General features: G+C 38.1%; 2 protein-coding genes and 1 long non-coding RNA gene across 3 annotated transcripts in view; 2 read left to right on the forward strand and 1 right to left on the reverse strand.

Annotated features, from left to right (window-relative positions):
* ippk (inositol 1,3,4,5,6-pentakisphosphate 2-kinase) overlaps positions 1–5,422 on the forward strand; it is a 91,771-nt gene extending 86,349 nt beyond the window's left edge. The window contains exon 13 of the mRNA XM_043707887.1: positions 1,577–5,422. Coding sequence (XP_043563822.1) covers positions 1,577–1,802 — 226 coding nt within the window. The 3' untranslated portion in view covers positions 1,803–5,422. The remainder of the gene's footprint in view (positions 1–1,576) is intronic.
* A 1,008-nt stretch (positions 5,423–6,430) lies between these two features.
* The window catches only part of LOC122558930, a 269,987-nt gene continuing 250,111 nt past the window's right edge, over positions 6,431–26,306 (reverse strand). Inside the window, exons 2-4 of the long non-coding RNA XR_006314272.1 lie at positions 10,979–11,058; positions 9,823–9,914; positions 6,431–6,644 (exon numbers count right to left, since the gene is read on the reverse strand). This is a non-coding gene — a long non-coding RNA (uncharacterized LOC122558930). The remainder of the gene's footprint in view (positions 6,645–9,822; positions 9,915–10,978; positions 11,059–26,306) is intronic.
* ecm2 (extracellular matrix protein 2, female organ and adipocyte specific) overlaps positions 24,100–26,306 on the forward strand; it is a 63,936-nt gene continuing 61,729 nt past the window's right edge. Inside the window, exons 1-3 of the mRNA XM_043707886.1 lie at positions 24,100–24,176; positions 24,663–24,905; positions 26,055–26,096. The gene's annotated coding sequence lies outside the window, so the exon portion shown is untranslated. The remainder of the gene's footprint in view (positions 24,177–24,662; positions 24,906–26,054; positions 26,097–26,306) is intronic.

A 26,306-nucleotide genomic window follows, 5' to 3' on the forward strand; every position in this document is an offset into this window, starting at 1 on the left:
GTGATTAAGAAAGTGAATGCAATGTTGTCATTTATCTCAAGAGGGTTGGAATATAAAAGCACTGTTGTGCTACTGAGACTTTATAAAGCTCTGGTTAGGCCGTATTTGGAGTACTGTGTCCAGTTTTGGTCCCCACTGGCTGAGGATCCTGGGATTGTATTCATTGGAGTTTAGGAGATTAAGGGGAGATCTAATAGAAACTTACAAGATAATACATGGCTTGGAGAGGGTGGACGCTAGGAAATTGTTTCCGTTAGGCGAGGAGACTAGTACCCGTGGACACAGCCTTAGAATTAGAGGGGGTAAATTCAGGACAGAAATGCGGAGACATTTCTTCAGCCAGAGAGTGGTGGGCCTGTGGAATTCATTGCCACAGAGTGCAGTGGAGGCTGGGACGCTAAATGTCTTCAAGGCAGAAATTGATAAATTCTTGATGTCACAAGGAATTAAGGGCTACGGGGAGAATGTGGGTAAGTGGAGTTGAAATGCCCATCAGCCATGATTGAATGGCGGAGTGGACTCGATGGGCTGAATGGCCTTACTTCCGCTCCTACGTCTTATGGTTTATTTAGAAGTACTAGCTTTTGGAGCACCACTCTGAAAGCTAGTGCTTCCAAATAAACGTGTTCGACCATAACCTGTTGTTGTGATTTTTAACTTTTTCCATCCCAGTCCAACACTGGCGTTTCCTTCAAGTCATATATTTTCAAAGTAAAGGCTGTGGTGTTCTCGGTTCTGTCATGCTTGTTATCTAGGTGTTAGAGGTAATCTAACTTGATCAAGATGGCTTTGGATGGATGTTTGATTGAAGGGAGTCAAATAAAGAAAATTTGAGTAGTAACAGTAAATATGGGGACCTTGGAGAGGGAAGGAAAATTAGAAAGGAGAATGGCTGGATTTTAATTTTTGGCAAAAGTAGTAAAGACAGCATATCTTCTATCTTTTTTTAAAAAGGACATTGACAATACGTAGGTCAATACTGAATGTAGATGAATAGTCAGTCACACTTTGATCCTATTCAGTATTATGTTTAACTCAATTTTTATTTGGGTTAATCAGAGGGAAACCATTGGAGAGCTCATTGACATCATTGAGCTGTTTTTGCAGCATGATTCTGATTTGGGTCTTTGCTGACTGGAGAACATCTTAGAAAATGATAATTGCAGTCCCTAAAGCTCTGTCAAAAGATTTAATGAACAACTTTCATTGTCAGACCCTAACTTAATGCATTGTATGGCCACATCTTAAGCACTTAGATAACTGTGTGTGCATTTGGTTATTACATTCAATGCTTCTAATTTAATTCTGGAAATAAATTGAATTGAACTATTCTTTTATACTGGTCAATAAAAAATGTGACCCAATCCAGGTATTGAAAACATATATTTTTTATGATACTTATCTCAATTTCTCCCAACAGCAAACTGGAGTCTCTATAAAACTTGTAGTTAGAACTTGGTTAAAACAGTGGGGACAGAATTAAATTTGTAAATAATGTACAGTGTGATTTCATGTTCCTGTACTTTAATTCTGATAATACAGGATATATCTTCACTACACATCTTTTTCTTTACAGGCCTGAACCAAGTACCATAATCCAGACATCACGGGCTTGCTTTGTATATTCTGTCTCTATTCTAGACTTGGATCCCAAACCATATGAGAACATTGCACACCAATACAAACTTGATGGGAAGATAATAAACTTTTACTTGCAGAACACGAGAGCCAAAAAGGATCTTACTACTCAAAAATTCTACAAGGAAAATGAAGAATGCACACTGTTTTTTCATTCAGTGTGAAGTTTTGTGGGGCCTTGCTATTCTCTAATCACAAATAAAGGACTGCACTGACTCAGAGGCCATAAATATGAGAAGTTTCAAAAATGTTTGTCTAGTAAATTTAAATATTGACATAGTCATAATTTAATACTTTTGCCGGTCACTCACTAAACTTGCTCAAGTGGATGACTTTATTTAAAAGCATGTCATTCACCAATTTTAAAAAAAAAAAGCACTAAATAGTTTTTGCTGAGAAATCCGTTAACCTTCATCTTGAAACTCCAGATTGTAAATACTAAAGCACAATAATTTAAAGGTATCTGTAGACTCAGTTGAACAGTGTTTCAAAATACCTGTCATGGAGAGTAGGAGAAGTTCTTTAAAAGCAGCTAAATAAAGAAAACTTTTATTTAGACAGCATTGAAAAGTGCAAGGAAAACATGATGTTACTTAACAAGATTTTTAGCATTCTCATTGCAATTTTATTTGAGTTTAAATGGATGGGTTAAGGCCATGGTCATGCACTTGATTAAAAATTGCCTGCTTTCTGGATGTTTGCTCATCACCGGAATTGCTGCTGGGAGTGGCATTTGTTTTTTTCACTGATATAGTTTGTGCCAGTTTTGCCAGTTGGTAAATATTGCCAGTTAGTGCACATTAACTGTTATAATTTCTTGTTGTACGTTTGATCTAACCACTTGAATGGTGCTGTTGAAATCTGGGTTTTGTAACCGTCAACTTCTCACAATAGCTTTTCATAAATTGGGCAAAGAATAACAAATAGAATTAGTATTTCTTTTGGGTACATAAATATGAAGCATTATTACCTCAAAGTTGTAATAATGTCTTGATGCTAAATTAATTTTCAGGATTATAAATTTCAAAAAAAATGCAACCTCATTTTTAACTGACTTCTGAACTTCAGGATTAGAATTAAATTAGGAGAAGTTCCCTAGGACGTTACTTTTAAAACTACTTTGTGCTGTGCTGGTATTTACCTTCAGCAATGAATGTCAGCATAGCATACCCTGGAGTAATTCATTTTAGAGCCGTAAACACTCTGACAGTAACTTGTTAAGAACTACCTATGGACAGGTGAGGTCTGTGATTCTAGCAATCCTGCAGATGCAGTTTTGACACACTGAACCACCAGTGTACTCTCTTGTGTATTTTCAGTCAGATTTTCAATCCACTGTGTCTTGGCCATTTTACAAGTTACATTTTTAGTGAGAGCTAGATTGTGAATTCCCTTCCAGTTACCATTTTCTGAAATATCAGAATTAAAATTTATTCTTGAGGTTTTTTCACTCCCAACCTTAGTAAATAACTGATTTAGTGGGACACACTCAAAAACGTCAGTGTGCACTGAACCAGAACAAAAACCACCTAGTGAGTGGATGTTTCTAAATGTGATGAAGGTAAATGATAAGAGTTATGGTTCTGAATATAAAGAAAAAAATGGTGTGTTTTATGTTTCAAGTCTGCATCACTTATCTTCCTTTTTGGCATCAGAACATTAGAATTGGAGACACTCCAAATAGTGTTGGTGTGCCAAAGACCCTGGATGGGGATGGGAAATCATTGAGTACAAATGCATTTTTTGAGATTGGCATATTGGGAAACATGTATATGGAGTAAAGGCTCCTTGTCAACTGAGCAGAATGAAAGTAGCACAAAGATTTTAGGACTGTAATATTGGGGTTGCTATTTTGCCACTTAGACTTTAATTTTATTAAATGTAATTTTAAATGGAGAGAGAATAGAATGAGCAAGTTGCAAGTAAACTATATTTTTTCAAAACTCAGCAAAAGGTTTTGCAAAACATCTTAAACAAATGAGTGCTATTTAATTTTCTTTAAATGTCCTTTTGAAATTTTACTTGGGTTATGCAAAACTGCATTCTTTGTGCAGTTAAACCAATGGACAGATCCAAAATTTCTGCATTCACCTCAATTTTGCAAAATTGGTAAATGTGAACTTTTTAGGTGAAAAATTACATGAAAAACCTGTCCTTTTTAGATTGTATTGGTTAGATCTTGTGACTTCAGTTGTTATTATTGAATTAAAACATCCTTATTGTTCCCCTACTTAGATATCTACCATTTTGTGAACTAATCTACCCGTGAATGAGATTGCATGCAAAAAACCTATGGCGTGCTTTCCCATGTCTATGACTGACAGTCTGTTTGTTAACCCTTGGCTTTCAACAAACCAAGGCAAACAAGGGATGCCAATAAAATAAAACTATTCATAGCCCTTTAACTGCAGTGTGTACAGCCCTTTACCTCTGAAGAGAGCTGCCTAAGTACTTTTTTTTATTAAGGTGGTTTAGTAGGAGTGTGGCTACATAAATGTTGTATTCTAGATCCAAAAATACTAGTGATAGAGGTTCCAATTTTCTTTTCATCAAATGGCTGACTAGAAATCTCTCTCATTCTTACCACCTTCCATCACTGTAATTTGGAAAGATTTGCTGGTTGCTGTCTGTTTAGCTGCATTATGATTTCAAGTCCCACTGCTTTCTCAAACTTAAAGCGTATACTTCACTACCTGGTAGTAGGACTGGAAATCTCTAATAAAATGGCTGAGTAGAGCAGAAACCATGATTTGGGTTAATTTTGTTGATAAATTCTGTAGATAACCTAAAGGGAAAATACTGAAATAATCGCCTCCATATTTTAGCTAAGAAGCACATGCAGATTATCACTCTTGCTGGAAATCTATACTAAATAACTGTAAATAATCATGCTTCTGTTCTTCACTGCCATGGGCAGTGAGCTCTTGAACAAGCAACTCTATGAATGGGAATGCTGAATCAGTTAAGTATAATTTCTGTTTCATTGCATTCTCATCTAATAATAGTTTTTAGAGATTGAATTATATTCTTGACCTGAATTATTGTGATGATACCATTTAAGAATGCATTAGGGATTGATAATGTTTTGTTTGTAAATCCTGTCATAATCAGTTATGCTTTCTGCTCATGTTAAATTTGTTGCATTTTGCTTTTTTACCTTGCAAAAAAAAAAGTTCTTTAGTAAATCATATCATCTGATCAGAAGAGTGTTCCTCCCCGTAGACATCCCTAACTTCCAATTGTTTACCACTTCCCACTTTGAAAACCACCATTCCTACACAAATGGCCTTTATATCAGCTCGTAGAATGAAACTCGAGTGACTCTTTGAATGTTGACAATGAGGCATTGTCCAGTGGAAACAGATCAAACAAAAACTGAAATTGCTGGTTTATTTCTCTTCTAGCAGCTGAAGACAGCATGTCCAACTGTAGCAGTGCTTTGTTCCTAAGTGCCATAATTTACCTCAGGAGTTCACATTGAATTTGGTCTGTATAGCCTGATTCCATTTCTGCACTTGATTACCAAAAATAACTACTGTTTCTAACCATGATCTAAAAGGTACAGGTTGAATACTTTTGTGGTATATCTGGTGTCACTTTATTTCCAGAAATGACACACTCATTGCAAAATCAGCAATCTTTCTGGAATTAGCACACTTTCAAATTTAAGTTCAAACTAAGCTAAAGATGTGCTGTTGGTAAATGGAAACACGTTCTAGAGTGCCGTTTTTATGACTGGCATACAAAAAGCAAAACGTTAAATATGATCCATTTTTTCTTCATGGCTAAAATATGGCGCTATTAGCTGAGAACAATTGCAAAAAGCAAGATTTCAGGAAAATTTGTTTAAATTTAATCTTGCATAGTTTGTCCAAGATAAAGTAGTTGGATTTGAGAATTTGTCACCATTTAAATTCTTCCTATTTAAGTATAAATAGATAATCCTAATGTGGTTTGTCTCAGAGGTCATTCCTCAAGAATGTGTTTCTGTGGAAGAATTTTCGATCAATCCCTTCAGACTAAGTCAAACAAAGCATTTGTTTAATGTTGACTGCATCATCTGGTGCTGATGCATTGTGAATGATGTGTGATACAGTGAATGGGTTTTTGAATATGATCAACTAACTTGTTGACTATTAGCAAGATTGAACATTGGGTATTTGGAAATATTATTAAAGATACAAAAACAACTAGAGCTTAGTAAAGAATTTGATTTGCAATCACCTTAAACAACAATATTGTGCCCTATGGTGCACAAATGGCCTTAAAGAGATATAAACTTCAGACAATTCCATCTAGTTGGAGTAATATTATCTAAATACTGAGATTTCATTTGTTCTTTGGTTTATCAATAAAACTTCCTTCTATTCATGATTTACATATATACCAATGTATGAGAATTTTGAATCTTTGGTTCTCTGTTACAATACATTTTTACAAAATAAAATAAAACTAGCACTGTTTCTGACCATTGGCTACTCGCACCCTATCATATTTAATGGATTTTTATAGTTGAAATAGACTGTGAATTAACTAAAAATGGTTTACATTGAAGAAAAACACACTTAAAAGGTAATTTCAACAAACTGCTGTGGTATAGATGACTTGTCTTGTGTATAATTGCAATAGAACTTGCCTTGTATCTGTAAATACTCTGGCCATTTGTATTTAAATGCTATATTTATTTTTCATGTGACAGTGCCATAGGAGAAATGGAAATGTATTTGTGGCATGTCCTGTTGTATAAAATATTTCAAAATGGTACATGTAAATTAATAAAATTGATCATGACTGTAGTAACGAAAGCAGATTTTATTGACAGAATAAAAAAAACTTTTGTTTCTGGATTGTAAATCACTATTTTCTTGTGAAAAACATAGATTAAGCTTCCTTTCACATAAGTTTAATTAAGTGATCTATAGCAGCCTCAATTCCAAACAAGCGTATAAGATTTCTAAAACTGTTGGGTGCGTTGTCCACAATTTTCTCTGTGTCGAAGTCCAGTGCTGTAGGGAAAACATTAGAATTTGTTACTCAAACGGTCACAGAATTTGAGAGAAGTAAAGAAAAATCTAACTGATATTCCAGTTAGTGCAAGGAGATCCATCACTGGAGGGTTGATGTCTGTTTAGTTAAAAGGATGACTATGATACTGATTTGAAGGCATTAATATGAACCTTTTTTTTAAAAAAAAGATTGTATTAGTAACACATGTGCTGATGTGGAAGTTGAATATATGCCATTAAAAATCAGTTGCTGAATCCCACCAACTCAAACTGACACTGTGCCAAGTTTGAAGGGGGAGGGGAAAAACATATACCAGACATCACAAAGGACATATCCTGTCTGGTCAACTGGGACCCACCCTTCATTTGAAAGTAGATTTTAAACATCTGTGTACGATGGCAAGGGAATGGAAAAATGGTGCAGTATTGTTCCTATCTCTTTAACATCTTCCTTGTATGGTTTTTATTTTATCAAAAATCCCAGGAAGTCATCTGTAATACATTTTGTCAGTACTGGCAATTAATAGTAACACACAACACATCTTCCTTAATAAATTACAAATAGTTTTATATTGTATACTAGCTGCAGGACTGTTTCTTCTAGTATGATTCTGACAATTAAACCTGAGGTTTTGGATAGATGGGCTTTAGACACAGTTGAATTCACACAAAAATGCAATCCAAAGGCATAGCCCTAAGGTAGCTCTTGGCTGGTCTTTGAACATTAATTACCAGATGACAATAAATGAACTTGTTTTTTTACGTTTTTCTCTTTCTCCGATCTCCACCCCTCCTGATTAGATATTTTAGTGAATTGAAAAGCTGCTACTCTACCCCGAAGATGAGAGGGAAGAAACTGGTGGGGAAATTTAAAAATATTAAATATTCTAAATTGCATGTCAACTCTTAGCCAATAATTCCTCACTGCTCTTAACACAGCTTTCACTATGAGTGTTGCACTATTGCATTTGGAGCATTGATTAATATTCTGCTTTGGTGGCATGCAGTATTTTAACTTGCATTTGTATAACCGCTTCAATGCAGAGCTATATAACCAGTGATTAGTTCATGCTTGGATAGAGTCACAGATGTACAGCACTGAAACAGACCCTTCAGTCCAACCCGTCCATGCTGACCAGATATCCCAACCCCATCCCACCTGCCAGTATGTGGCCCATATCCCTCCAAACCCTTCCTATTCATACACCCATCCAAATGCCTTTTAAATGTTGCAATTGTACTAGCCTCCGCCACTTCCTCTGGCAGCTCATTCCATACACGTACCACCCTCTGCATGAAAAAGTTGCCCCTCAGGTTACTTTTATATCTTTCCCCTCTCACCCTAAACCTATGCCCTCTCGTTCTGGACTCCCCAACCCCAGGGAAAAGACTTTGTCTATTTACCCTATCGATGCCCCTCATAAATGTTGTAAACCTCTATAAGGTCACCCCTCAGCTTCTGACATTCCAGGGAAAACAGCCCCAGCCTGTTCAACCTCTCTCTATAGCTCAAATCCTCCAACCCTGGCAACATCCTTGTAAATCTTTACTGAACCTTTTTAAGTTTCACAACATCTTTCTGATAGGAAGGAGACCAGAATTCACTATCGTTTCTACCTGGGACTCCACTTTCAAGGAGCTATGAACGTACACTCCAAGGTCCCTTTGTTCAGCAACACTCCTTAGGACGTTACCATTAAGTGTATAAGTCCTGCTAAGATTTGCTTTCCCAAAATGCAGCATCTCACATTTACCGAAATTAAACTCTATCTACCACTTCTCAGCCCATTGGCCAATCTGATCAATATCCTGTTGTAATCTGAGAGAACCTCCTTCGCTGTCCACTACATTTCCAATTTTGGTGTCATCTGCAAACTTACTGACTTTACCTCTTAGGCTCACATCCAAATCATTTATATACATGATGAAAAGTAGTGGACCCAACACAGATCCTTGTGGCACTCCACTGGTCACTGGCCTCCAGTCTGAAAAATAACCCTCCACCACCACCACCCTCTGTCTTCTACCTTTGAGCCAGTTCTGTATCCAAATGGCTAGTTCTCCCTGTATTCCAGGAGATCTAACCTTGCTAACCAGTCTTCCATGGTGAACCTTGTTGAATGCCTTACTGGCATCCATATGGATCACGTCCATCGTTCTGCCCTCATCAATCCTCTTTGTTACTTCTTCAAAAAACTCAATCAAGTTTGTAAGACATGATTTCCCACACACAAAGCCAAATTGACTATCCCTAATCAGTCCTTGCCTTTCCAAATACATTTTCATCCTGTCCTTCAGGATTCCCTCCAACAACTTACCCACCACTGACATCAGGCTCACCGGTCTATAGTTCCCTGGCTTGTTCTTACCACCTTTTTAAAACAGTTGGACCACATTAGCCAACCTCCAGTCTTCCGGCACCTCACCTGTGACTAACGATGATACAAATATCTCAGCAAGGGGCCCAGCAATCACTTCCCCAGCTTTCCACAAAGTTCTAGGGTACACCTGATCAGGTCCTGGAGATTTATCCACCTTTTTGCATGTCAAGACATCCAGCACTTCCTCCTCTGTAATATGGACATTTTTCAAGATGTCACCATCTATTTCCCTACAGTCTATATCTTCCATGTCCTTTTCCATGTCAGTAAATGCTGATGCAAAATACTTTAGTATCTCCCCTATCTCCTGCGGTTCCACACAAAGACCACCTTGCTGATCTTTGAGGGGCCCTATTCTCTCCCTCGTTACCCTTTGGTCCTTAATGTATTTGTAAAAACCCTTTGGATTCTCCTTAACTCTATTTGCCAAAGCTATCTCATGTCCCCTTTTTGCCCTTCTGATTTCTCTCTTAAGTATACTCCTACTGCCTTTAATCTCTTCTAAGGATTCACTCGATCTATCCTGTCTATACCTGACATATGCTTCCTTCCTTTTCTTAACCAAAATCTCAATTTCTTTAGTCATTCAGCATTCCCTATACCTTTCCTTTCATCCTTACAAGAATATACCTTCTCTGGACTCTTGTTATTTCAATTCTGAAGGCTTCCCATTTTCCAGCCATCCCTTTACCTGCGAACATCTACCCCAATCAGCTTTTGAAAGTAGTTGCCTAAAAACCGTCAAAATTAGCCTTCCTCCAATTTAGAATTTCAACTTTTAGATCTGGTGTGCTTACCCTCCACAGGTATTTTTGGTAAGAGATCCAGCACTGGAATAACAACTCCTTCTTCACTTACAAATATTTTCCAGAAAATCTTTAGCTCGATCCTGTAAGAGACGTGTCTGACAATTAAAACATGTTTTTATTGGTTTTACAGAACAAAATCAATTATGAATGGTAGATTCTGGCTTGTTGGAAATGTGCATAGTGTCAGCATTTATAAAAGATACAACATTTTGGATAGGAAGCTTTCTTGACGTCCTTGTTTTTATGGGACTTTTCCAAATGAAGAAGGGACATTAGGAATAGTTTGTGTTTTAAAAGCTAAAATTGTATTTATTAGGATGTTTATTTCAGTCTATGATAGAATTAAACATGGGCACAACTAATATATAATTTGTAGAAAAGAGAGTTAGGGAGCTACTCAAACTACTGCAAATAATCATCATAAAAGAATCAATAAATAATGAACTTGGAGAAAAGCAAGTAGCCACAACTGAAGTTTCAGATCACTGTTAGAATGGGTTTTTGTACTTCCATTTGGGTAAAATATAAGGACCAATGTCAAAAGATGATACATAACATAACTTGTAAGAGGGCAACAGCCATAAGGTAAACCCAATGGGTGAACTGCAATGGACAGTGCCTTGGGATGATCAGAAAAAAATAAGATTACTTTGAAATTTTGTGTTGATTTTATAGGAGTAAAGAACATTTTAAGATAGTCATTCTCAATCTAAACCAGAAGAACCACCTTAAATAATGATTGATTGATTATGATTGATTACATTACTTAGTGTGGAAACAGGCCCTTTGGCCCAACAAGTCCACACCGACCCGCTGAAGCGCAACCCACCCATACCCCTACATTTACCCCATACCTAACACTACGGGCAATTTAGCATAGCCAATTCACCTAACCTGCACATCTTTGGACTGTGGGAGGAAACCGGAGCACCCGGAGGAAACCCACGCAGACACGGGGAGAACATGCAAACTCCACACAGTCAGTCGCCTGAGGCGGGAATTGAACCCGGGTCTCTGGCACTGTGAGGCAGCAGTGCTAATCACTGAGTTATTAGGATAAGGCTACTAAACTGAACATAAATGTTAAAATCATTGACAGAGCGCAAAAGGTATTACAAACAACAAACATTTGATATAGTCTCACCCAGGAACTTTGGAGCATTCCAGTACCATATATTCAGAGTTTGGTCCCTCTGGAAGTCTGACTACCTTTGGGTACTGCTCCTGGAAAAAGAGAGTTGCACAATGAAACTGTATTCAACCCTCCTCCTTTGTGTTATATAATTAAGTTATCCTTGCATCAATAAAAAGGCTAAACTGGATTACTGGTAGTAGTGTGACTAGATTGACTAACTATCCTGTAATTTAATTGTCGAAGTGGGAGAATGGCCTGATGCTAATATCAAGGCCAACTTGATTTTTACTCACACAACACCAGATTTTAGTCCAACAGGTTTGACTGGAAACACTGGTTTTCAGAACGCTGCTCCTTCATCAAGTGGTTGTGGAGGAAACAATTGTAAGACACACAATTTATAGTAAAAGTTTACAGTGTGATGTAACTGAAATTATACATTGAAAAATACTTTGATTGTTTGTTAAGTCTTTCATCTGTTAGAATGACCATGTTAGTTTCACTTCTTTCATATGTAAATCATAAAACGTTTTTTTAAAGTTACATTCTCAGGTTAACTTTAACAATTGGTGTCAGCCCAGATAATGTGTTGAAGGTGTTAGCCCCTTGCGTGCTGCTGTCTGTGCCATAATGTTTAGACTGATTCTAATCTAAAAAAATGAATTAACAGAATCTTACATGGATTCATGCAGTTTTTGAGCAGAGTACAATGTACAAATTCACTCCACAAACATGTATAAAAGGGACCTAAGGGGCAACTTTTTCATGCAGAGGGTGGTGCATGTACAGAATGGGCTGCCAGAGGAAGTGGTGGAAGCTAGTACAATTGCAACATTTAAAAGGCATTTGGATGAGTATATCAATAGGAAGGGTTTAGAAGGATATGGGCCAAGTGCTGGCAAATGGGACTAGATTAAGTTGGGATTTCTCAGCATGGACAAGTTAGATCAAAGGGTGCTGTACATCTCTATGACTCTATTTCACACTTCCCCATGTCAGCAAACCATCTTGAGATTATCTCCTAACTGAGCTGCTACCTTGGCTTTCTATGCCTATTAAAATCTTGCCTTTGGAGCTTTCTCTTTGCAAACCTGGTGGATTGGCTGCTGACTCCTTCACCTTGATCAGACCAATGGCATCCCATTGCATTAAAACGAGATGTTCAAAATTGAGATAAGAAATAATGTGAGTAGACAACTGTAGGGAACATCAAAATGTATTCAGTTCTGAAGAGATGCTGTTCAACCTGAGTTTCTCCAGCATTCTCTGTATTTGTGTCAGATTTCCTGCATCCACCCACAGTACTTTGATTTTATCAAACCTTATTCATAGATTAACAGCTTTTAATCAATGTTTGAAATTCCCCAAGTCCTTTGCCCTTCCTCCCCTCTCTTCACAAGTAAAAGCTACTTGTCCAATGTTTCAATTAGGCCCCATAATTTCTCATTTCCTGGCTCTGCTTCATTCCTCCCCATACATATTAATGAAAGATGTGGGATATTTTTTACTTAAAAAAACTATACAAACGCAAGTTGTTGTTTCAGATACATACATAAACTTTACAAGTAGCTGCCCAGAGTTCTTTCCGATGGTACATACTACTGTGATTATTGCTCGAGCAGTTGGCATGAGATCATGAGAAACTGGAGAATTTGCTAAAACTGGAACACAAGTTTGTAGTTCCTTTTATGAGCTAATCGCCAGTGTCATCAATGATGGACACCTTGTTGTCTCTTACTTGCACAAAGGAATTTGCTCCTGTAACTTAGCTAGTAGAATCTATAAGCTGTTTATTGGTACAAATTTTGTGAAGTTCTTTGGCTATTCAGGGCAAAGTGACTTTATGGCCAATGAATCATGGGATGAGAGAGACAAAAAGGTAGTTACACAAGTGTCAGAATATTTGTGAAGCCATGATGCAAGTTATGACCGTAGCTTAAGTAAGCTGACATATAAATGAATTAGGCGAAAGTGAGGACTGCAGATGCTGGATATCAGAGTCGAGAGTGTGGTTCTGGAAAAAGCATAGCAGGTCAGACAGCAACCGAGAAGCAGGAGAGTCGACATTTTGGGCAAAAGCCCTTCATCAGCCCTTTTGCCTGAAACGTTGACTCTCCATATAAATGAATTATTTGTGGTTGGAAAAATATGAGATATTTGAGTAAAGACAAAGCTGTACTTAGTCAAATTATCCAAAAGTGTTAAACCTATAACAACAACTGATGCATCAAGGATGTATAAAATACCACACCACAATGCAATAATACATAACTATGCAAGGGCTGGACTTACTTAGTTTGTTGAAAATTAAGAGCATTAATAAGACCATAAGACATAGCAGCAGAAGTTAGGCCATTTAGCCCATCGGGTCTGCTCCATCATTCAATCATGGCTGAGAAGTTTCTCAACCCCATTGTCCTGCCTTCTCCCTGTAACCCTTGATCCACTTGACAATCAAGAACCTATCTATCTCCATCTTAAATATACTCAATGACCTGGCCTCCACAGCCTTCTGTGCAATGAATTCCATAAATTCACCACTCTCTGGCTGAAGAAGCTTCTCCTTATCTGCATTCTAAAAGGTCTTCCCTTTACTCTAAGGCTATACCCTTGGATCCTAATCTTTCCTACTAATGGAAACATTTTCCTAACATCTGCACTGTCCAGGTCATTTAGTGTTCTGTAAAGGCCATTCAGTATTCTATAGATTTAAATTCTGTAACTTGAGAATACAGACTAATGCAAATGAAAACTGCAACTAAAATAAGGAAGAAACAAATCAATAGATGTCAGTACCATAAGTCATGCCTTGTAGTAAGGCCTACTTGTATTGTAGCGATCCTGTGGAAAGAAAAATTGTGTATATACAAATCTTGATGTATAATGGCCAGCTATTGTAACTGAATACAAAACCAGCATTCTTACAAAAAAGGAAAATCCATTTGAACTGAAGGAAAGTTTTGGATTTTTGAAAGTCCTAGGCAAAATTAGTTTAAATATCTCTGATATTCCTATCCAGTTTATGATTACACTCGTCTGAGGGGGTGATATTGGTCAGTGGGAAGAGTCTGTTTATATCAGTGGTTAGCACTGGTGCCTCACAGCGCCAGGGACCCAGGTTCAATTTCAGCCTCAAGCGACTGTGTGGAGTTTGCACATTCTCCCCGTGTCTGCATGGGCTTACTCTGGGCACTCCGGCTTCCTCCCACAATCCAAAGATGTGCAGGTTAGGTGAATTAGTCAAGGTTAAACACAGTAGAACCTTGATTATCGGAAGACACAAGCAAGAAGTATTTTGTTTGGCTAATTGATCGTTTGGATAACCGGAAATAAGCGGTAATTTATGAGTGCCAGTTATCCAAACACTTTTTTTTAGATTTAGATTACTTACAGTGTGGAAACAGGCCCTTTGGCCCAACAAGTCCACACCGACCCACTGAAGCGCAACCCACCTTGACCCATTCCCCTACACTATGGGCCCCTGCCCCTAACACTATGGGCAATTTAGCACGGCCAATTCACCTAACCTGCACATTTTTGGACTATGGGAGGAAACCGGAGCACCTGGAGGAAACCCACACAGACACGGGGAGAAAGTCCCCCATAACAACCACCCTATTACTGTCACTCATCTCCTGAATCACCTTCCCAATCCTATCTGGCAATGTGTGCCATAATAACGTTTAACTGATAACTGAATGCTGAGTTGTCTAATACTGGGCCTTTTACGGGATCTTGAGATCTTGTTCAGATAATCCAAAATTCTGATAATCTATGTTTGGATAATCGAGGTTCTACTGTATAGGGTTGGGGAATGGGTCTGGGTGGGTTACTCTTAGGAGGGTTGGTGTGGACTTGTTGCAAAGGGCCGGTTTCCACACTGTAGGGATTCTAATCTAAAATCAGGATTACCATCTTCCACTACATCAGACATGCCTAAATCTTTTACCTTCAAGGGCCACTTTGGTCTGTATTATGCAGCCTTATATAAAATTTAAACTAATTTTCCCCTTATTTTCCCAATATGTAGCTTGTCTTCTTTCCCTGAAAATGTTTCCTAAGAAAATATAATTTTAAAATCTTAGCATCTTTCTAAAAATTTTGAAAATGTTGAATCCTATTTGTTCTCCCAAAATATAGCATTTTGCTTGGGCTGTGGAAACTAGAACCATATGTTTCAATGTCAATTTGCCTAATTTATAAGCAGGAAGTACCAATCACACAGCATCTGGGTTTGCAAAATATTATATCAAACAGGCAACATGTTAAGTTTAATTTGGAGTTTATCACATTTTAAATAATATTGCATGACATATTTAAGAAGTGAGCATCTATATGATAAAGATATCTATATGTTAGTTCTAATAAAATTAAACCAGATGGCTTTGGGAGACTGTGGTAAATATAATTAACTGTGGAGCTGTAAACTGAATTCTCAGGCTCAATACTAACATTAAATGTAATTGTAAGCCAAATTCTGACTAAAATTTATGCCATAAGGTTTGCATTTGCAAGCAATTCCTCAATATAAAACTGTATTCTTTATTTCATGGCTGTTAAGCACTAAGTCAATAGACTTGACTGCCTTACATAAATTATTAATACTGGCAGACTTCTCTCTTGTGGAAGATGTTTCTGAAATTCATTTGTAATACGGTTTTCAAGATTACTCAAATATGTTGATTAATAAAGCTTGTAACTTGTTACTTCTACCTAATGCATTTCTAAGCCATGGTAAATCAGCTGCAGATTATCTCAAGAAAATACATGGATGATGTCACAACTGTTTACTGCTACAAATTTACCTCTTTACTTAACAACCAATAACATTTAATTTAGTTTATTATTGTCACATGTACTGAGATATATGTTGAGAGCATGCAGCTGATATTGTTATCCTGTGTCTACTGATCTTGGTGGTCTGAGTGGTAACAGTAGCAGGTTTTTGAAGGTGCTATCAAAGAAGTTTCGGTGAGTTAACGGATTGCATTTTGTAGATAGTATATGATACAATCACTGTGTCCCTGTGATCATGGGAGTAAATTGTTGAGGTAGTGGATTGGGTTCCAAATAACAGACTGATTTGTCTGAAGGGAGTCAACCTTCTTGAATCTTGTTGGAGTTGCACTCATCCAGGCAAATGCCAAGCATTCTATCACATTTCCAATCAACGTCATTCCAACTGATGGACAGGCTTTGGGTACCATGTGGCGAGATACTCCATATAAAATTTCCAACCTCTTGCAGCCCTGTATTTATATGGTTAATATTACAGTCAGTGATGACCCTCAGGATTTGATAGTAGGGATTTCAGCAATGTTAGTATTGTGAAATGTAAAGGGGAGATGAACTTACTTCAATATTTACAATGATTTGTTTAGGTTTGGTCTTAGTAAGCATAGAGCCTGCTGAGGAATGCAGTTTTTTTTAAAACAATAGGAATGTCAAATCACTTCTGCACTCTTGGCTCCCATCCCATCCTCTGCAGTCCTGGCTCTGTAAACCCACCAATGCCAGCAAATAGCTGTGAATGTGAATGTGAAATGTGTGGAGCAGTAATTGGAGCAAGTAGGAGGGGCACTACAAGTGCCTTGGGAAGAGCCACATAAAGAACCAGAAGGGCACATACATTCATTGCAATGCTGCCATGCTGCTAGGCCTCCATACTTATCTCACCGATAAATCCAGACCACAACACAGAGAGCAAGTTCTCACCGCAGAATACGAGAAAGGTAAGAATGTAGTTTTAAATGGACTGATTGGCATATGCCTCTACTTTGCTACTAAATACAAGGTCTGGACCACAATTTTAAATCTGTTTCCTTTAGATCAACAATAGACATACTGGGTCTGCATAAGAGGCATTGGCCCATTGACCTATCTTGACTTAGGGAACATCTTGCTGCATCTTTAATGCAGTTGCTGAGTGATGAGGCTGGTTTCTCGCTAAGCAATGGCAATTTGTGAGTTAAGAAGGACTACTGCTTGCTAAATGTTTTAAGAGTCCAACTCGCCTTCATTAATATTCAGCTTTCTATCTTACCAAAGGTGCTGAACAAGCTAAAGATCAAGAATTCTCAAATGACAAGCAGAGCGAATACCTGGTGACTTCAGCTTACAATTTGATTTGAGGGATCTCCCTCTAGGACATAGGGCCCCAAGTTCTCAGGCGACACTCCATGGGCACTAGTTGCTCGCAACCCATGTCCACGAATATTAACATCCACCATGCGCCAGCTTTTCTAAACCCTTATCTTCAATCTTCAATCCGACTGTGCAATTCAGGACACATCAGTAAACATAATTGTAATGCTGCAGCAAGGACAACGTGCTCAGGGACACACACCCAGCTCATGGACTCGATCAGGCTATATCTCTGGCCTGTTGCTGTCGTAGGCTCAGTGAGTTTTACTTTACTTCATTCACGGAATGAGGGTGTTGCTGGCTAGGCAGCATTTATTGCCCAGCCCTAATTGGCCAGAGGGCAGTTAAGAGTCAACTACATTGCTGTGAGTCTGGAGTTGCATGTAGGCCAGACCACGTAAGGGTGGCAGTATCCCTCCCTAAAGGGCATTAGTGAACCAGATGTGTTTTTCCAACAATCGAATCATGGTCATCATTAGATTCTTAATTCCAGATATTTATTGAATTGAAGTTCCACAATCTGCCGTGGCAGGATTCAAACCCAGGTCCACGGAACGTTATCCGGATCTCTGGATTAACAGTCCAGTGATAATACCACATTGTATTATCTGGATGCTCACAGCATCTCTGCCATTAAGCATAAATTGCATTTCCCTAGCCTTGCTGCCAAAATTGCCTCACTTCACATTTCTCAGTGTTAAATTTCATCAGGCATATATTTGTCCATTATTTTAGCCTCTCACATCTCACCGTACATCTTTTGTGCAAAATGTTAAATCAGTGTCCCTTGGTCTTTGTATCATTAGATTATGGGAACAACTCTTCTTTCTCTACCTTACGTAAACCTTTCATCATCTTGTGTGGAGACCTCTTTGAAACGGTGGCACAGTGTCTCACAGCGCCAGAGACCCGGGTTCAATTCCCGCCTCAGGCGACTGACTGTGTGGAGTTTGCCAGTTCGCCCCGTGTCTGCGTGGGTTTCCTCCAGGTGCTCCGTTTTCCTCCCACAGTCCAAAGATGTGCGGGTCAGGTGAATTGCCGTAGTGTTAGGTAAGGTGTAAATGTAGGGGTATGGGTGGGTTGCGCTTCGGCGGGGCGGTGTGGACTTGTTGGGCCGAAGGGCCTGTTTCCACACTGTAAGTAATCTAATCTAATCTAGTCACATTATCCCCTTTGCTCTAAAACAGACAAAAAACTTCTTGAAACCCCTATGCAACGTTGCAGTTAACTGATTCATCCTGTTTTGTTTGCCACAGCTCCAATTTTGTCTCATTGGGAAATTTTAAAACTTTAGCCTTTATTGCAATATACACAGGACCTGAGTTGCAAACGGGTTCCACTCTCAAGTCTAGTCAGAAGTGGAACACAAACAGGACAATATAAAATAGCCATTCAGAAGTGTGGAAAGTGTTCATATGTTGGATAGCATTCCTAAGTCAGACATTTGTAAATGAGGGACCCCTATATTATCAATATAGACAACAGTTCGAGCAATGAACTTTGAGGACATCCAACGTTTACCAACCTCCAGCTTGTAAAAGAACCATTTCCCATGATCGCTGTTTTCTGTTTTTATGTCAGTCTTTTACCCAAGTGGATGTGATCTTCCTGTTCCATGAACTTCAGTTTTGTTCATTAGTCTTTTCGGTGGCACTTTGCTAAATGCTTTCTTAAAATCCATAAATAAAATATCTATTCCATTCCCTTCATCAACATTCTTTGTTACTTCATCAAAGATTTCAATTTGATTAGTCATGCACAATCCACCATTAACAAGTCTGTGCATGTTCTTAACTTAAACTTCTTTCAAGTGCCTGTGAAATTGTTCCCTGATTATTAAACCGACTGGCCAGAGTTATTGGTTCCTGCTTGCTTTGTTGAACACATTTGTCACATATGCCATTTTCGAATAATCTGGCACCTCCCTGTATTTCGGGAAGACTGGAAATTATGGCAAGCTCACACCAACAACTTTTTGGGAGTATTTTGAAGTAGGTTTACTTTTCAGATGATTCCCCTTACTTAAGTTTGAGAAAGACATACTTCACAGACACTTGCGTAGGTCTGAAGAATTGATGTAACTCTGTCTTAAGGAGAGGATCCAGCTGAGAGTATTACCTTCCTTCAGAAATCTTTGCAAACAAGTTTTAGCCATTCAATTATAACAATTTATATATTATATAGATCTGGGCAACTCATCTCAATAAAGTACACCGGCTGAATGGGATCTTGAGTTTGGAAACAGACGACATCAAAGCTTTGGATCAGAAGATATAGAACCCAAATGGGTGGAGGTTAGAAACAAAAATGGGAGACACTGGTAGGAACAGTCTATAGGCTCCCTAAAAGTAGCTATTTGGTAAGACAGATAATAAATCAGAAGATAATGAGGTCGAAAAAAGAAGTGGTAATGGATGACTTTTATCTTCAAGTAGATTGGGATATTCAGATTGATAATGGAATGCAGAGAAAATTCAGGATAGTTTCCAAGAACAAAATGTTGTGGATCCTAATCAGGGATTTAGCTATTTTGGATCTAGTGATGTGCAATGAGACAGATTTAATAAATGATCTTACAGTAAAAAGATTCCTGAAGAAGCAGTGACCACAACATGGTAGAATTCAGCAACTGGTTCGAGAGGGAGAAAAGTAGGTTGGAATCAACAATGCTAAATGAAAATAAGGATAAATACAAAGGAACGAGGGTAGAGCTAGCTGAAAGGACTGGGAAAGGAGTTGAGCAGCAAAGGCAGTTGAGGAACAATGGCATATGTTTAAGAAAATAGTTTATGAGTCACAATTAGGCATAAGCCACAAAAAGCCATGGGAGGCCATGACCTAGTGGTATTATCGCTGGATGATTAATCCAGAGACCCCAGTAATGTTTTGGGGATCTGGATTCAAATCCTACTATGACAGACGGTAGAATTTAATAGATTAGATAAATTAACTAAATCGAAGGAAGGAAACTGACATGCTTACCTGGTCTGGCCTACATCTGAGTCCAGACCCATAGCAATGTGGTTGATTCTCAACTGCTCTAGGCAATTGAGGATGGGCAATAAATGCTGGTCTAGCCAGCAACACCCATGTCCTATGAAGGAATAAAAAAAAGATGCAATCCAAGTGATAAAGAAGGATTCCAGGCGGCAGATAAGCCAACCATGGAACATTTTAGAACATAGAGCGTTACAGTGCAGTACAGGCCTTTCGGCCCTCGATGTTGTGCTGACCAGTCATAACAATCTGAAGCCCATCTAACCTACACTATTCCATGTACGTCCATATGCTTGTCCAATGACAATGCACTTAAAGTTTGCAAATCTACTACTGTTGCAGGTAAAGCATTCCATACCCTTACTATTCTCTGAGTAAAGAAACTACCTCTGACATACCTATCACCCCTCAATTTAAAGCAATGCCCCCTCATGCTTGCTGTCACCATACTTGGAAAAAGGCTCTCCCTGTCCACCGTATCTAACCCTCTGATTATCTTATATGTCTCTATTAAGTCACCTCTCAACCTTCTTCTCTCCAGAGTTAACCATGGTTAACCAGAGAAGTTAAGGAAATATACAGTGTGGCAAAGAAGAATGGGAAACCAGAGGATTGGAAAACCTTTTTAAAAAGGTACAATAACAATGGCTAACAAAATAACAATGATAAATTTTGAGGGTAAACTTGCAAATAATATCAAGGTGAACAAGAACCTATAAAATACATAGAACAGAAGAGAATGGCCAAAGTTAATGTGGGCCCCTTAAAGACAAACTGGAGAAAGAATAGTGCGGATCCAGGAAGTAGAAGAGACAATGAAGTAATCCTTCAACCTTCACAGTAGAAGACACTATAAGCATTCCATTTGCAAGGGACAAAAGGAGGAAATAAATACAACAACTATTTCTAGAAATAAAGAACTCGGGAAACTAATGGGGTTAAAGACTGACAAGTCCGCCAAATCTGATGAGATACACTGAGATACACCCTGAAACATGTCTTCCTTAAAGACTATCAATTATTCTGTTACAGTTTTTCCCGCCAAACCTTGACTATATTTTATCTTGGATAGATACATAAATATCCCATGAAATTTAACCCTTTTCCAATTTAGAAGTTCTACTTTAACTTGTTACTTTTCTTCCTCATTACTAATCTAAACCTTGTGATATGCTGATTGCACTCACCATGTCTTCTCCAACAGATACTTAGTTTACCTGGCCCACCTCATTCTCCAGCACCTTATTAAGCAATACCTATTTCCTAATTGGACCAAGAACATACTGGTTAAGGAAGTTTGTTTGAAAACATTTCAGAATGTTTTCATTGAAATACCTTGAAAACATTTCCTCCTTTCACTTTACTTTAATCTTATTTCAATCTATTTATTTAGAGAACTAAAGTCCCCAGTATTGCCTACTCTTTATTTCTTGCACATTTCAATGACTTCCCTCCAGTTTTGTGTCTCTTCCTCTTTCTCATTATTTGGAGGCCTATAGAATATTTCCAGGAGTGTGCTTATCTGCCTTGTGCTTCTCAACTCCAACCCAAATGGATTATTTCCCCCTCAGAGACATTCACTTCTTCCAACTACAATGCCTTTGCTCTTCAGTAGTGCCACCCCAACTTCCTTTCTTCTTCCCTTGTTTTTGTATCTTTGAACATTAAACCTTTGGTCCTCACTTTTAAGCCACATTTCTATTATAAGCACATTCTCAATGAGGCTATTTGAATTTGTAGCTCATCAACCTCATTCATGCACATGAATTCTAAACCTGTTCTTGCATTCATTCTTGCACTTCTTGGTTGCCTTCTAGTGAATATGGTACCAGTTCCTTTTCCATTACTATCCAACATGCCTTTGTGCGCTCTTTTCTACTTCTTTTCCATGGTGTATAAGCCTCTGCCGATTTAGATCAAATTCTGTCCAACTACTTGGGTGAACTGTCCCAAGAAGACATTGCTCCCAATCCTGTCGCGGTACAACCCATCCATTTTGAATAGATGTCTCATGCACCAGAACTGGTCTCAAGTTCTCAGGAATCTGTAGCTCTCCCTCTTGTATTATGTTTCAAGTCGCATATTGATTCTCCTGATCTTCCTACAGGTCATTCTGCTATAATGCATGCTTTGTTAATGCAAATTTGCAATAACACGATTGACAAATTGGGTACACTCTTTCTAAAGTGCAAACTTTTACAGCGTGTATTGGTTATAACATGATTCCAGATGCATTAGTTTAAATGGTGCAGCTATTATACGATTTTCTTATAACATGAGGTTGCACGAGAATGGAACTGCTGTGGTATAGCAGAACCGACTGTATTTCTATTCCCATTTGCATCCTTCAAGGTATCTTCACTCTTTGCTGTCTCCAATGCTGAGTACCAACCTAAGAATGGAAATACCTTGAAATCTCCAACTTTTCCTGTCTGTTCACTATCTTTTAGATGGTCACCCATCTTCTATCCAGAATTGGACCTGGGCACTTCCTGGAGTGTATGATCTAGGAAACACTCAACCTCTGCAGTGCTTTGCAGAGTGCTTGGAAACCCAGCGAGCTGAGTTCAAACTGGGACTTAAAAAATGTCACAGACAAATTTATCAACAAACACAGTGCTTATTCCCTCCTTGTTGCTTTCACTGGACCTTCCACATGATAGGTATTAAGGACTGATGTTTGTCATTACCTACCCCTTTGATCAAGCTTTTAGCCACCCAGTTTTTAATTTCTTGACTCAGCACTGACTTCATCTCTGTGAAGAACAGCTGGAACCAATGTTCCCATTAAGCTAAGTTGCATATGCACATGACTGCTCCAAAAACATTAAAGACACTGTGCACTGAAAGGTCTGTGTGCGTGAGACAACCGAATTATAAAAGTCACATTGCTTTGGGTGTTTTTCTTACCTTATGGACGCTATGTAAATAAAATTGTTGCTGTTTGAAATTTTTTGAGTTAAATTTTAACTCTCGGATTGTGAAAGCAGCAATGTTTACATGGCTTATTGTAAATTTAAAATTTCCCACACAAATGCGAATATGTTTGCTTCAACTGGTCTTGGGGAATAATGCAAAATAAACAAAAGTGAATTATGAAAAGCTGAGTGAGTTCTGAAGCAAGTTGCTTAATTACTACCCAATTGCTTAGTGTGACTGCACAGAACCAATTTCATTGCCAACCATAAGATTTTTAAGAACGGATATCAATTACTCTATTTTTAAATCTAAGATGGAACAATTTCCTTTTGGTTTATTTGAACAGTTCAAATAAGTATAGAAATTGACCAACCAAGGCACATTATTTTCACTAATTCGTTATGGCTCAAATGTACCCTTTCAACTAGGAATCAACCACCCAAATAAGGCAAGAAAGATTCTTCTGACTCTAAATTAGTCAGCTTTTATTTTGCTTTAAATTGCCAAATTGGATCAAAGCAAATTTCAGAACTGAACTCTGCTAATTTCAGGTAATCGGTTGTATATATTTATATAACTTGGTAAATCCATGGATCAGCTTCAGCTACTAACTCACTGGATGAATATATTTAAATTTAATTGAACCAAATAAGAAAACACCAAATTTACTTGAATTTTTAGTCTTTAACCATGTAAGGGAATGTTTTAAAAACAGTAATTGCTGGAGAATCCCAGCAGGACTAGCAGAATCTGTGGAGAAAGGGGCAGTTTTGATTTATGTGATCACCATCCCAGACTTATTATTTTAGTACACTTCAATTAAAGGTGAATAACGTTGTTTAACACAGGTAGCGGCATTTTTAGTAGCTGTGTTCCAGATGTTCAATGCCTAATAATTAAGCAATAATTGCATTCTTGTACTTCCCCACAAACGTTGCTAGACATTGTCTCTAAAGTTATTATTAAGGAAAAACAAATTTAAAGTTACTTGGGCAATCCTCGCTTTAAAAATATGCAGCCCATCTGCTGTTAGCATTTGTAACTGCTGAAAACTTTCAGATGTTTATTCATTCCTGGTTGTGATAAGGCTAAAGATAAAAAAGACTGCAAGAAGTACTTGGCTCCACAAAAGAACTAAAGTGTTGTGGTAATGTATTTCTTTTGTGTCTAAAATGCTTTATTCTTTCTGTAAACTGTCTTTTGTTCAAAATTCCCAAACTACTTATAGTATCAAGTTTCATGAAGTGAATAAGTGGAGCAATGTCTCTTTTGTTCTGTTTTTACACCATGGTCCAATTTTAGTACTTGCAAAAAGACATATAAAACTAAAGCAATTAAGTTTCTACTGCAAGAATTGTGGCTTTTGTTTGATTTCCCTTAAGTTTCACATAGTTCCATTTCCTCATTTTTTCTGCTGGACCAGGACTACAAAAAAACTTCAAAAGGATAACTTTAAAAAACACAGTTGGATTTATATACATTTTCTAAAAGGCTTTTTCCCAAACCACTATAAAATCATGTCAGCTGACAATTAAATATGCTTTGTATTAGCTCTGCTGTATAATGTAGCATAATTAACTACTTTTTATTCTAATGAGGTAAGTAATGTTTACAATAACTGTTGCATTTTTAGGAGTTTCCCAGCTGAGCCTTGATATCCCAAGGACCACTGAATCATAACTTTCCATTCTCCAAGCAAGCTTTTTGTTTCTTCAGGTCTGTCTGATACTTTATTACAACCAACACTCTTTTACCCGAGGGACCCAGGCTGTTATATACTCAGAGAGTAAGCCAGACTATTCTGAAAAAAAGAATTCTTAAAATACACTTCAAGTGAGTGTCCAAAGAATGTGCCTGACTGGTGGGAGGGGAGCTGGTAAGTTCACTCCTCTTGTTTTTCGATCTTTTTTTGCAATGGCTGTTTTAAACATCAATGTTTAAATCAATAGTTGCAAACTAGAAGTAGTTATTCAGTTACTAATGGGAGTACTAGCTGGAAATAGAAGGACAACTCTGCTGAATTATATCACCAGACATTTTCCTCCAGAAATCAAACAATACCTCTGCCTCCCACTTAAAACGGCCAATCTAGGATTGTCTGTTGGTCATGGTGGAAGAGTTTGAGGACCAGAATGGGAGGGGATTTCAGGCCCAAATAGTCTGGAATATTTTATTGCCCTGCCTAAACAACAGCCTATCGTGTCGGAACTTCTTGATAATACCTACCACATTGAGGAAGAACCCGAGTAGCCGGACTAACCAACAAACCCACCGCAGTGGTTAAGAAGGATCAACTTCTCCCTGACAGTACAGGGCTACAGGGAACAAAAATCGATGTAGGAAATGCTGATGTCTCTTCAACAAGCTGTTGAAGTGGGTTCAGTCATTGTTCTGGGAGGAGGAAAGAACCTCTTGTACTCAGGGAAGGCACAATTTTGAATTATGATCGTCAAAATGACTCTTCAAAAGTCATCATTTCTGTGGGAATTGGGCCAAATCAATCAAATAAATATATTTGTTACTATTAATGATGCACATTAACAACAACAGACTTTGTCACAATAGCTTTGTGTTCCTGATTGCTAAGAGTTAGTTTGTCCTGGATGTGAGAAGGAAAATGAATGAAGGCCTTGGCATACCAGTGATCATGTCAGTTGTGGTCTCTGCACCATATGACCAGTGAGTAGGTTGCTGAAATGAATCGGAAGGCAACCTGTGCTGATTGGAATGATGTCACATCCCTGTGGGCATGTCCAACAGATATTGAATTGTGTTCTCCAGCATCAAAAGATCAGTACAGTCCCTTATCATCACTCAGACTGCCATCCAGAATGGTCAGACATGGACAACTGACCAGACACATTTAATATGCTCCATTTGTCCTTCTTAAATCATCATAATGTACATAGGATTGAAACCCATAAATCCTATGTGGGGCACAATATTTAAAATGTATAAATCACATTAGCTAGAATACATCCTACTGCAGATGGCAATTCTAACGATTTTTTGTTATTCCTCAAAGGATGTTTTATCTCGTAGGTTCCATCTTACCTTGGCAGTGAAGGTGAGTACATCTACTGGACACAAAAGAATGTAAATAAGAGTTCTGTGGAAGTGGCCTATGCCAAAGCCAGAGAAGCACTGGGAGGGTTTGTGGACAGGTCTTCATTAGCAATAACCACAGCATTGAATGCTGGAAGACCCTAAATCCTCTGACTAGTTGATACTGAAGTAAGCTGAACAGCACTGGAATGTGCAGAAATTAATAATGCCT

The sequence above is a fragment of the Chiloscyllium plagiosum genome, chromosome 18, assembly GCF_004010195.1.
Source record: "Chiloscyllium plagiosum isolate BGI_BamShark_2017 chromosome 18, ASM401019v2, whole genome shotgun sequence".
NCBI lineage: Eukaryota > Metazoa > Chordata > Chondrichthyes > Orectolobiformes > Hemiscylliidae > Chiloscyllium > Chiloscyllium plagiosum.